The 13,950-nt window shown below is 37.2% G+C and overlaps 1 protein-coding gene across 1 annotated transcript; it reads left to right on the top strand.

Moving 5' to 3' along the window:
- The first annotated feature begins 1,998 nt into the window (after positions 1-1,998).
- Positions 1,999-5,489, top strand: cdk2 (cyclin dependent kinase 2). The gene is made up of 7 exons (XM_062442511.1): positions 1,999-2,407; positions 3,334-3,411; positions 3,510-3,630; positions 3,747-3,917; positions 4,479-4,580; positions 4,690-4,893; positions 5,214-5,489. The coding sequence occupies exons 1-7, from the start codon at positions 2,292-2,294 to the stop codon at positions 5,316-5,318; spliced, it is 897 nt and encodes a 298-aa protein (XP_062298495.1). The 5' UTR covers positions 1,999-2,291; the 3' UTR covers positions 5,319-5,489.
- Positions 5,490-13,950: the final 8,461 nt, after the last annotated feature.

Here is a 13,950-nt window from a genome sequence, read left to right as displayed (position 1 = left end):
TTGAGCAGAAAGAACTTCTTGGGGCAGGCATTTCCACTCTTTTGATTGTTAAAAATGATATATTGCTCCAATAAATGGAACAATGAGGGCGCATCAGGTGCTAAGTGTGTCACCAGGCAAGTTGAAATACCGGGACATCACATGTCTCTGCCAGAGAGAAGAAGGTCTGTTGGACTGTCCCTGTTACCAGTTAAAGGAGACAACTATGACTGAAGAAGATGTCCCTGTATCTACTGGCACAAGTAAAATCAGATGGCGGTATGAACTCATTGAGGCGAAACACATTGGAGAATGGTGTGTGGTAAACTACGACAATGACGCCTATCCTGGCATTATTGTTGAAGTGGAAGAGCAAAATATATTGATTAAATGCATGAACTGCAATGGCATTAATAAATTCTACTGGCCGAGCCCAAGAGAAGACATTAACTGGTATGTGGACCAACAAATTATCTGTCTTATTACCAAGCCGCAAGCCGTCAATAAACACTCTGTACACGTATGCGCCTTCATGGAAGTATGTACGGGAGTTGTTAAAATGAGTTGAATCTTTTACACTAATCATTCTTGTATGTTTCTGGAGTTTACATGACTGTTAAAGATTTTTTAAGATTTTTTAGAATAAGTTGACAGTTTGTTTATGTTTACCATCACATATTTATATTTAAAAATGAATTGATTTTACACATTTTAATGAATGCACCCTTTTACATGAAATTTTGAACAAATTCATTTTGAATAAATGTTCATATTTTGCCAAACTTGGTTATGTGTCTGCCCTGTTGTGTGCTGGTCCACCCTATGCACTGGTCCACCCTGTCATATTGATATTTTAAAATAATAATTAATTTATACAGTTAAATATTTGTATAATAATTTGTATAATGTGTGCGAATGGTAAGAGATTATTTGAAATTGATAGTGTACACAGAATATTTGATTTATTCGTAATTAATAACCCTATTTAGGAAAAATTATACCTATCAAAAAAGTCTATTTTTATGTTACTATTGTAATCAAAACACATTTTAACAGAAATGTATATGTCCACGACAGGGTGGACATTATATGGTTTACTCTCTAAATAATATCCCATAATTAACTGGATGTATGTGTGGGAGCTCAGCAAATATACATTTCTTCAAGTTGAATGTCTATTATTTATTGTAGGAATGGGAAATTAAGACCTAAATTTGTGGAAAAAAGGCTGAAAAGGCACTCTCCAGCGAAATTGAGCCTTCAATGACTTCAATAAATTAAGTCAAATGTTATGGTATTTTACAGTATTACGGTAGAAAAGGTTTGGACTTGATTTTATAGTTAAAACTTTATTTTCTTTATTTAATTGTATTTATCATATCACATTCTATTTCATCACAGTCTAAATGTTAGCTAATGTTAATTTAAATTATAATAAAATAACAACAGGAGATACAAATAGACGGACAGTAGGCCTAATGGAAAATAATAACAAAAATACAATAAAAGATATATATATATATATATATATATAAAATATATTTTTAAAGACAATAATATAGTAATTACAATAATGGATTTTGTTATTCACTTTTTTTGATTTGAATACATTCTAAAGTTCAAACAATGTGTAAAAACACCTGAGTAAAAAAACTTTTTTTTGTTACCGCTTTTGCCTCGACGCTGATAACGTAAAACGTCATCGCCGTCTCACCACGTGACCCATGGTTCGTTTGTTATATGTTTTTTCTCATCCCGACACACCACAGTCCCGCCCTCGCGACGTGCACCCACTAATTTAAAATGAAAACTAACAAATTAAACTCAACTCAGAGCATATTTAAAAAAAAAAACATTCACTCACTCACTAACGCCAGTTTCCTACAAAACTGTTTTACCGATTAGGACTATAAACGAATACAAAAACAACACCGCCCGCCTGCATCAGTCGGGAGTGTTTGAACGCAAAAACGAGCGCTCCCAAGGTAACGCGGGAACCGCTGCTGTGTTGTGTTTCCCGCAACGGAGCCGCCGCCACGTTAACTGTGATATTAACTGATATAAGTATTTGGGTCAACAAATGATCTTTACCTGTTTTCTCCCTCTGAGCTGAGAAAGTTTACCCTCGATACGGTGACTCCCCTCCGGCTGTGGAGTGACACCGGGACCGTTGTGAACTTACCGGGAGGAGCAGCTCAGTACATGTCGGTTAACGTTTGTATCCAGAGCCACCGAGCCAGTTGTTAGCCTCGACACAAAGACCAGAGCTCAGCAAGCTAAATAACCAACAAACCGGCCGTAGCTTAGTACAAATGGATGCGTTTCAGAAGGTGGAGAAGATCGGAGAGGGGACGTATGGAGTGGTGTACAAAGCTAAGAACAAAGTCACCGGAGAGACTGTCGCTCTCAAGAAAATCAGACTGGACACGTAAGTGTAACACATGAGTGACGGTAACGTGAATGAAGCTTTCATATGTCTGTACCGGGGCTGTTGAACCGGCTCACGGCTCCATCACGATGACAGATAATTGTTTCTTACACCACCACCCTGAACACGTCAGGAGTGACTCACCTGGAAACTGAAAGCATTGCACTCATTTTTAACTCATACAAGTGAAAACCCATATACCCAAAATGTTGACCTTTTTTTTTATAGCTTTCTTCTAAGTTACTACATCTACATCTTAAACTTGCTTTATCAAAAAAAGATCTAATATAGATAAAATGCTGCCTGTATAAAAATAAAACATATCAAACATGTATGCGCATACTGACCCATATTGACTGATGGATATATTGTTCGAGCTCTAAACAGCATATAATTTGCTTAGTAGAGAAGAACTTACAAGCCATATGATGTCAGTGTTTCCGAATCTTAAGGTAGACAAATCCCACTTTTAATCTATTTTTAAAAATGTGTATTTCTCTGTAAAATGTTCACACTAAAGTAAATGCTTGTTGTAATATCTCTATGCTGCCATGCAGTGCCAAGAAACACAAATCATTGGGCATCAGTGACTTACTTTATTCAGTATTTTACAACAATAATATATTTTATTTGTAACTTGCTTTTCAGGGAACACAAAGATGCTTTGCACAAGTTAAAAGGATCATTAAAAAAAACAATACACTAAGAACACATGGTATCACATGACTGACATTTCTGACCTTTATTTCAGACCACAGTTTAGTTTATTGTCTAACACAGTCGGAAGTCCAGTAATTGTGTCAAACTGTCCAGATAGTAATAAGATACAATTGTTCTCACTCATTAAAAACATAGTAAATAATGTAGATGGTTTGAAATAATAAACAAAATGAAATTATTGTCAATTTTCCATGTTTTTCATACAGGGAAACAGAGGGTGTACCGAGCACTGCCATCAGAGAGATTTCTCTTCTCAAAGAACTCAGTCACCCAAATATTGTCAAGTAAGTTCCTGATGCCTCCAGAACTTTGTCGAAATCATCACGAGTCACGTGTTACCTGCTTATGTCAGTTTCTGAGCCAGTTGTGCCTGCTGTTTCAGGTTGCGAGATGTTATCCACACGGAGAACAAACTCTACCTTGTGTTTGAGTTCCTTCATCAAGATTTGAAGAAGTTCATGGATTCTTCGTCAGTCACCGGTTTCCCACTGCCTCTGGTTAAGGTAAACATCAGACTATAGCAGTCTCGGTCTCTGAGCTGATTCAGCTCATTCATTAATAACGAAGAGCTAATGGATTTCTGAGTTGATTCATCTGTGTGTGTTTCTTTTGTTTGTAGAGTTATCTTTACCAGCTGCTGCAAGGTTTGGCCTTCTGCCACTCTCACAGGGTTCTTCATCGGGACCTGAAGCCTCAGAACCTCCTCATCAACGCCCAGGGTGAGATCAAGCTGGCTGACTTCGGCCTGGCAAGAGCCTTCGGGGTGCCTGTCCGCACATACACACATGAGGTAAGGTGTACCATCCCACTCATGTCAACAAGCTTTTTAAGTAAGTGAGGGTTAAATAATAAAGTGCATATTCATTATAGTGCCCAGTTAGGGGATGATGTAAGAACCACAATTTTCAAGAACTGGACTCAATGAGAAGTCATGAATCTCTTAACTTTACAGCACATTTTAAGATAATCTGTGTGGCTAATTTTTTTCGTAACCCTAAAGTCAAGATTAACTATTGTTCGTCTATCATATTGTTCACCTATTTTACAAAATATGCCAAAAAATACACACAATTTCTTTGTGTTCTCATATCAAAATACAATCATGTAAAACATGAAATTTAAACCTATATCATGACATTTATCCATCAATCAATCTTCAATTTTTAGCAGCACAGTTAAGATTCATTATGACATGCCCACTTTTCAACATTCAAATCAAAATCCTCCCAGGGTTTTATCCCGCCTGTCTATCCTGTTTCACTTGGAGATGCGTCACGATACAGGAGTTAGATACTTTCAGTGCTGTTTTATTTGACCTGTAATTGTAAGTTTCCTTCTTGATATTTTCCAGGTGGTAACACTTTGGTACAGAGCACCAGAAATTCTCCTGGGCTGCAAATATTACTCCACAGCTGTCGACATCTGGAGTCTGGGGTGCATCTTTGCTGAAATGGTATTGCACTCAGTTTCATCTTTTTATAAAACAGCTACGCAGTCAGTAAATGAAGCCTGCACGTTACGATGGAAGCAACCTTCTTACATCACTGTCCGCTGTTATTCAGATCACCAGGAGGGCCTTATTCCCCGGCGACTCAGAGATTGATCAGTTATTCCGAATCTTCCGCACCCTTGGCACACCAGATGAGACCGTGTGGCCAGGAGTAACGTCCATGCCCGACTACAAACCATCTTTCCCCAAGTGGGCCCGGCAGGATTTATCCAAAGTGGTGCCTCTTCTTGATGAGGATGGAAGAGAACTGCTTGGAGTGAGAACATTTATACATTCATTCATTCATTAGTTAGTTAGTTAGCAGGTTTCAGTGTAAGTTGGGGAATGAACAAGTGATTAGTTTTGTTGTGAATCCAGCATTTTTTTTCAGATTTCATAGCATTGCAAGTTTACACATTTTAGACATTTTTTTAACATCCTCATTATTTCTCCACTAATTTGAATGATATAATATATTCATGACTAATGAAAATCTGGATCCAGATGCACATGATTTTAAATAATTTTAATGATTACATCTAGACATGTCACACCAAATTTAAATTGATCATTTTGTTGTTGTTTTTTCTCTTGCAGGAAATGCTGAATTATGACCCAAACAAAAGGTTATCTGCCAAAAACGCCCTTGCACATCGATTCTTCCGTGACGTCACCATGCAAGTTCCTCATCTGAGACTCTGAGTTATGCAAAATATCTGGCTATTTTAAAGTCTAAGCAATAAGGACATCACTTCAGGCCAATGACTGGAACGGACAAACAAAGTGGACACTACAGGACGTGTCATATATTTGATACGATACTTAAAACCAGTTTCTAGAAGGTAGATGTCCCAAGAGTTCTGCTGTTTTTTCCAGCCCTAAATGTTGTAATAGATCTGATTGATAATAGATATAACTGTAATTCTTCAATATCAATATTTTGTATATTTATGTGCAACTGCTACCAATTGATGTAAATGTTATTTGTGATCGGGGCAGTGGTCTGACTGGAGTGCAGGTCAGATCGACACATTCTGTGCCATTCAATTTCCGAATTTAAACGGTATTTTGGCTTTAGGATGTCCAAATTTAAATAGTCAACTAGCTAGAAATAAATGATTAATACGTTTTTGGGGTAGTGCAAATAACAAAAGTCATGCTTTGTAAGACTGGGTGAGCACCAGCCGAATGAAAGATGGAGTGACAGCTCTCAGCACAAGTTGTCACACAACAAACAGTGAGCTGATGTAAAACAGTCGGTGCTAAAAGAACACAAGATTCCAACTATATTCTTATAGGTTGATTTTCTGTCATTTAAATTCAAATTTGGGTCCATATTTTCTTGAAGTGATTTTAATACTCCACCTTTAGCTGTAATGCACCAAAATGTCTGTTAGTCATTCAGGTTTCCTGTCTGGATCACTCACCAAACTCTCTTATTACTCAGCTTTGTACATACAGTTGTGATATAAAAATGTTTCTGTATGGTTTTTACAGTTCTCAATGTGCTGTTCCATCTTTCTTACTCTAGATTTTATCCACAGTTAATGAACCGTTTTTATGGATGTTGTTTATTTACAGTTTGAAAAAATAAACTTGTTTATATAACTGTTACTGTCTGTTTACCTACTCTAAAGTAAAATTCAGCTGTTAGGATCATATTGATAATGATCATAAAGTGCCGACTACAGTCGGTTCATTTGGCAAGAATGCTGAGCCACAGTTTGAGTGTTAGTGAGTTCTGTTTTTGTTCAAACATCTGTGCCAAAAAGCTTGTGAAACAATTTAAATACCAGTCCTCTGCTGTCTCGCATTGTTAATCAAATTACTCTTACACTTCATTAATCTCTGGCACTACAAATACACAGGTCCAGTTTTTTAAGTAAAAGTGTATGTTTGTCCTGTTAGTCCAAAGAATGAGAATCCTTTGTGTTTTTATGTCAGGAAATGTCAGTAGTGATGATGATGAAGTAACTGTTAAATATGTCTCATTTTAAGTCTAACAGGATATACCGATCTGACCTCTTCAGTCCCAATCCCAATAACTGGGCTTTGGGAATCAGCCAATACAGACTAGCGATACCAGTGTTTGATTAAAAAGCTGTAGACTATGTCTCATTGTGTGAAAGAGACTGATCATTCTTTCATGTCTAAGGCAACATCAGGCTTAAACATTGCTTTCATAACTTTGTAAAACAAAATGTAAAAAAAATAATTTAATGATTATACATTAAAATAAAAGTATCAGATATTAGATCCAGCTATCTAAATCAGAATCAGACTAATATTATTTAATTATTGGTGCATATCGAAGTCTAGCTGTTCAGTCAAAACTAATATTAAGATATTCACGACAGCTTGTGGTTTAAAAGTGACAGTGCCTTTTTTCATACTTCCACTGGGTGGTGCCAAGTGAGATTTTCAAATGCTACTCATACTGCAGACATCCCAACTCTCACGGAAGTTCCGGTAGTCAGCATATTGATACTGGGCAAATTAGATACAATCTCCCGGAGTCTGGAGCGAGCGAGCAAGAGCGCGCGCTAGAGGGAGTGTGTGTGTGTGTGTGTGTGTGTGTGTGTGTGTGTGTGTGTGTGTGTGTGTGTGTGTGTGTGTGTGTGTGTGTGTGTGTGTGTGTGTGTGTGTGTGTGTGCCCTGATCGCTCTGTGTTGCTTAGTAAACCAGTCGCGCCCCCCCCGGACCGCCAGGGGATGGAACCTCCCTTACATTTTGTATGGCTTTTGATGTCATTGTTCTTGAGCATGGCTGCCGTCAGTAAAGTAGTTGTTGGCTAACCACAAAGTTTTGTGTGACAATGAGGACCTGGTTATTGTCTGTTCTGTACGTTAACATATTATTGTGTTGATTCCACGCCTTAAGACACATTTCTCTTTGTCTTTGTAGTTATTAATGGTGAGATATAGACCTTTTCTTATGGTAATTATCCCTTTTAGGGTAATTTGTAAGCCATTGGTAATATTAAACTAATCAATCATTGACAAATAATTTGCATATATTTGTAAATAAATACTATATGATTTGATGACTTGTCACAGTTCTGGTTTAACTCATTAGCATAATATATATTCATGGCTACAATGTGGGAGTTAAAGGAAAGGTTCACAATTTTTCCAGTCTGTCCTCAAACAATAATCAGGTCCCCAAATGAACTTTGACATTTTTTCTTGCTATAATCATTCCATCTGTTCATACAGACCATTAAAATGTGAACAATGGAGGGAAAAACCTTTTGCAGGTCCTTGCACTGCATCTGAACCGGAAATGCCTTCTGTTGAGACACCAACAGGAAAACTGTGGAAGATATCCACTTTATTTGACTTATTCTAGATGGTTGAAACTTCATATAATCTTCAGATCAACTTTTAAATACATTTGTTCAAAATGAGGGCTGTGGATTTTTTCTCCCATCACTTACATTGTCAGCACATTTGGAGGAGATAATGATCAGTATGAACTGGAGGAATGATTAAAGCAAGTAAGTTTTCATCTGGGTTCCTAACTGTTGTTTTAAGACAGATTTGAACATTGTGAACCTGTCCTTCATAGGGCTAAACTCTTTTAACAAGTTGGCAACCTCCTTTACATGCTATTATGAATAAATAAAGCATTTGTAAATAATGAATCAATAAAACATTAACAAAACATGTAATTGTTAATAATTGCAACATATAGAAAGATAATATAAATATTCCAAACTGTGCTGGATTAAAAAATGTCTTAATCAAGGATTCAAGGATTTGTGCTGCCATGTAGATACATGATTTAGACCAATATACAGTACTCAGGACTCTGAGTACTGTATTTGAGTACACTGATTATAGTAAAGTATAAATATATGATAAATAAAGAACATGTACACAATAGGCATTAAGAGTCAATAAATAAATAAATAAGGAAATCGACTAAAAAGATATAGAGATAAAGTGAGCCATTCAGTGTACTATCAAAAATCTCACATACCAAGAGGCATTAGCTACAGCATGCCTTTGAGGGATATAATAAATAGTTACAATCATGAATAGCAGCAAGATGGTAGCAGTATCAGCAGTTGATTGCAGTTCAGAGTCTATGTAGCTAATTAAACAAGGTCAAAGACAAAAGTCTTACAGCATCCGGAAAGAAGTTGTTCTTTAGCCTGGTGGTTCTTGCCTGGATGCTGCACAAACTCCTGTCTGAGGGGAGGGGGGCAAATAGTTCATTTGAAGGGTGGGTGGAGTCTTTCATGATGCAGGAGGCCCCATTCCTGGTTCGGTGGACAGGCTGCAGCCGATGATTCGCTGTGCAGATTTAACCACTCACTGCAGTGCTCCTCTCTCTTCAGCCGTGCAGCTGTCATACCACACAGTGAAGCAGGAGTGGGGATACCACATACCTGTAAAAGGAGGTGAGGATTGTCAGCTTCCTCATGAAGTAGAGGTGGTGGTGGGCCTTTTCAACAATGCTTGCTGTGTTTCAGCTCCATGTGCGGTTGTTTGCAACATGCACCCCCAGATAATTGAAGCAGGAGATGACCTCAACTGCTGCTCCATTGATGTAGGGGGGGGGTCAGGGGTGCCAGCCTTACGGGAGTCCACAATCATCTCTTTTGTTTTGTTAACTGTTGAAAGATGTGCTTCGAAATAAGACAAGTAGTGTAGCTTCAAACTTGGTTTAATAACCACAGTGCAGAGGATGCAAACATTGCAGACCGTACAAGCATACGTCTGTGTGATGAACTGAATGCCAAGTAACGCACATGAGCAGGATACCAGATTACTTCCTGAAACTACGGCATCCGTAACAGCTCAATATAGACTGTTGTGAATAGTGACTGATCTACATTAACGTTGATGATAAGGGTGTTAGTTTTGTACCCCTTGTCCAGTTCATCCACTTCCCGCCTGTACAATGACTCATTGCTGTTGGAGATGAGACCAGCCACAGCGGTGTCGTCTGCAGACTTTACTCTGGCGCCATCTGGTGGTAATAACAAGAATAATCAAGTAATATCACACTCACTAGCCAGGTTTACATGGAGCCTAATATTCTGATTAGAATCGGTTTATAAGCACAAACCGAATGAAAATGCTCCATGTAAACACCTCAGTTGGAATAAACAGGCCCAGACCGAATGGAATTTCATTTGGTTTCAGAGGGGTAGAATATTCCTTTTCCCAAACTGATCAAAGGTAAAGATTATATAATGTAAACGGTGAAACAGAACGTTTTTTCACTGTGATCTTTCTGCGCTTGCTCTGCCTTGACGTAGCCTAATTGTGCAGTGACGTTTCCTTACTTGCAGATATGGCGGCTTTCAAGCAGAACAACTGGTCCACAGCGGAGAGCTAGTTTCTAATTCAAACTCCTAAAGACTTAAATATTATCGCACGTTTAGATGGAAGAAAAGAAGAAACTGAACGAAGTCGGTATAGACCGAAAACAACAGCAACTACTGTGCTTATCAGTTGACAGATCTCCATCTTTGGTCAATCACGTGATGTTTACATCAATCTGCACATGTCACACAGCTGCAAAACGTCTGTTCTGATTAAATGCAGTGGCGCATGTAAACACCAGATTGGAATAGATCACGTCACATGTAAATAGTTGTCCTGAAATCTTCAATTGGAATGATTTCAATCGGAATGAAAAAAAGTCTCCATGTAAACCTGGCTACTGATCTGACCCTAGCACACAAATTATCACATTTTCATTAAAGCAAGAAAAGATTTTGAACCTGAAAAGTTGTCGAGCAGAAAATGTGTACAATGTATTGAATTAAGTATTATATGTAGGGGAGACCGGGGCTTGTTGTCACACGGGTAAATTGTCACATTGCAATTATCTTCTCCACCAGAGTGCGCAACTAAAAAGTGGAATACTAGTTTTCTTCCTTTACATGGACTGGTGTCAAGTCCTGTCTGTGAAGAGAATAGCACATTGTGAGCTGAGATGAGCACCAATTAACCATTTTGCACAACCCAAAGTAAAACATTTCAAAATAAGCTTCTTTCAGGTAAAAATCCTAACACTGATAAATGTGGACTTGTTAGAGGAGAGATTTAGGTATCCTGTCATACCTCAATCATTGTTCTGTTTTAAGCTAACTTTAAACTAGAGCTAGCTTTAGCAAACATGGTAGTTTGGGGCAACATGTCTCAGTCATTTTGGGGTTAGGAAATTCGTTTGTCAGGTTTTGTTTGAGTTTTTATGAATGGCTCTTCCAGTTGTTGTTGGAACTATGGCCACATTTCAGGACTGGTTTAAATTTCATAATTTTTGTAGTTCAATTCAAACTGGAATTTTGAGTTTAAGAAAGGTAAAACAGGAAGAGACCTGGATAGAAATATGTGAGACACAAGCGACCACTGCAAATTCGAGATCTTTGAGAGAGTTCGGCTGGAAGAATGTAGTGAGATTTTTCATAACTCCTAAATTAACAGCACTACGAACAGGCACACAGAGCCGAGGCTTTTGTTGGAGACTATGTGGAACCCCTATGGCTAACCATTTTCATGTTTTTTGGGCCTGTCCGAAAATCCAGCTATTTTGGAAGGAGGTGTCAACCGAGATAAATAAAATAATAGGGGTGGATTTAGATTTTTCGTTTGTTATTTTATATCTCGGTAAAATTCCAAAAACAGTCTTGCATACGGACAGGTACCTGTTTAAGATTCTTCTGGCAAGTGGTAGGAAAGCCATAACCAGAAAGTGGTTGCAACTAGATCCTCCAACACTGATCCAGTGGCACGGGATCATTCACGAAATTTACTGTATGGAGAGACTCACTTTTGTTTTAAGACTTCAGTTGGAGAAGTGTATGGAACGCTGGGAAAAATGGATTGAATATGCACCTTGAATAGTGTGACATTTGACTATGATGTATGTGTGTGTATGTATGTGTAATAGAATATTTTGTTTTTAACTGTACCTCCCATGATGATCTCATGTTCTTTGTTCATGTACGTAGATAAATAAAAAGTTAAAAAAAAAAAAGAAAGGTAAAACAGGCATTTGAGGCTGAGAGCCATAGCCTACATGCCAGCAGTTCCTAAGGACTTTAATCCAGTGCATGTTGCATAATATTTTGTGTTAACGTTTGTTCAATGGCCATGTTCAATGACTTTTTCAAACTCAATGATAAACATTGTCTGTGCCTGACTTCAATGTTCATTTCATGTTCAAGTTTAAAAAAAAGAACAACAATTTTGTCCTTGTTTAATTAGTTGCAAAATCCAGTGTGACATCTTACCCTGTATAGTGAGACAACTTACCCGATGTTGGGGCAACATGTCACATGTTCACACTCTCCATTTGATTGCCTATAATTCTGCACTGACACAAAATATGAAAATGACATGAATACAAAATATAAACCTGAGACTTTGATCTTTCATCTGGTACACTTTTTAAAAAAATATGATATATAAATTCCAAGAAATATGTAAGAGTGTAAAAAGTGTAACAACAAGCCCTGGTCTCCCCTATTTAAAAAAGTTCTATGTCTGAAATCAAGTTTGTTAATCAAATCGAAATCAAAGTTTGTTAGCATCACTCTTGGTAAAATGTTTAATGTTAAATCCTACTGAGTTGCATTGTGCTGCTTATGTCTTATAAAATGTCCTTTATAACTCAACAACATATGAAACACAGACATCCCAACTCTCCTGGAAGTTTTGGTAGGTATTTATTGATAGCGGCTCCCTGACGCCCGCAAATTAGATACAATATCCCGGAATCTGGAGTGATCGAGCAAGAGCTCGATACCCTCCATACTGATCATAGAAAAAGACAGACACTGTTAACAGGTGAAAAGGTCATTTAATTCATAGTGAACGAAGGCAGAAAGAGTTATTGATAGAAAATGTACATAATACAAATGTCATTTCAAACATAAATTAATAAAACATTGCATTTTGTAAAAGACAAACTTCAAATAGTGGTGCTTTTTGTTCATTTTGATGATTTTATTTATTAAAAAAACATCTATACTTAACAGCATTACATACTATATGTGTTTGACTTGAACCACTGAAGTGCTGAATGAGACAGACGGAGAAAGATAACAGTGCTAACCTGCTAGCTGATCATTGAAGATGTCCCATTTATATTAACTGCAGCTCTGAGCTTACACTAAGCTGTCGTTGCATTATAAGACTTTTGATACTGAGAAAAATCTGAAGAATGACTAAAGAAAACATTATTGTCATGCTATCTTCTGAACTAAGCATTGCCTCTAAAAATGTTTTTACAATATACATGTTATATATTCAGACTAACTCAGTAGCATTAAAACCTATGTTTAAATTGAATTATAATTATTGCTACTCATATTGTTACCTTTGTCTTTGTCTTTCTAATATGCCTATAGCAAAGAAAGGCTCTTACTCCAGATGAACCAGCATTTCTAACCTTTAAGCTGCCGTGGAAGTCCTTCATAAACTCTAATAATCAACCATGCAGCCACTAATCAGACCAAACAGCTGCTCACATTCTGACTGCTGATTACAGTAAAAATCAGCTGGTTTGAAAACAAACACCTTCCCCACAGCAGACACTCTGACTCATCATAGCAGGAATAGCAACAGTGTTACTAATAACATTAATGATGGCTGTGTTTCTTTTAGGTTTCAGTAAATTGATTAATGAGCCAGTATGCACAATACTGGGGTCCTGGTTCTGGATTATATCAATAGAGTGAAGCCACTATTAAAGTTAGTTACACCCGTATATGAAAAGTAAAAATGATGTGAAAAGGGTCTTTTGTCTATGAGAAATGTTGCAACAGTAAATTACACATTAATTAAAGAAAACAGCACTAGGTTAAAGGTTACAAGTACAAAATCATCTCTAGTGAAGTTAAGGTATATTATTATATCGCTTAAAATTATGATTTTTTTTTTGTATTTGCAGCATGAAAAAAGAAACAAGGGCTTGTCTGATTTAACAGCTGAAGTAAACTGACCTTTGAATAACTTTAGAAACTTAAAAGGAGAGTGGCACAAGAAATCACAGGTAAGTACAGTAAATCTATTCGAGTAGACTCAGACATTTTTGTGAAGATGAAGGTGCAGTGCAGTCTGCTAAGCAGTACGGTTGTGGCAGCGATTACACAGCTGTGCCTCCGATGAAGAAGTCATATAATTAATCAAGTAAAAAGTTTGGAAAAATATATCCAACGTTCACATCTGTGAATGTGTGACAGTATACAGATACCTTTCCTACAAGACAGCACTTTCAAACCTTTTTATGCTTCAGAATAAAGGACTATTGTGGCGATTCTTCATGTTTAGCCCATTACAAGTTTTCAAAATGTTTTCTGTGATGGAAAATA

This window comes from Scomber scombrus, chromosome 3 (genome assembly GCF_963691925.1).
Source record: "Scomber scombrus chromosome 3, fScoSco1.1, whole genome shotgun sequence".
In the NCBI taxonomy this organism is placed as follows: domain Eukaryota; kingdom Metazoa; phylum Chordata; class Actinopteri; order Scombriformes; family Scombridae; genus Scomber; species Scomber scombrus.
This window is presented reverse-complemented; position numbering and strand designations above follow the sequence as displayed.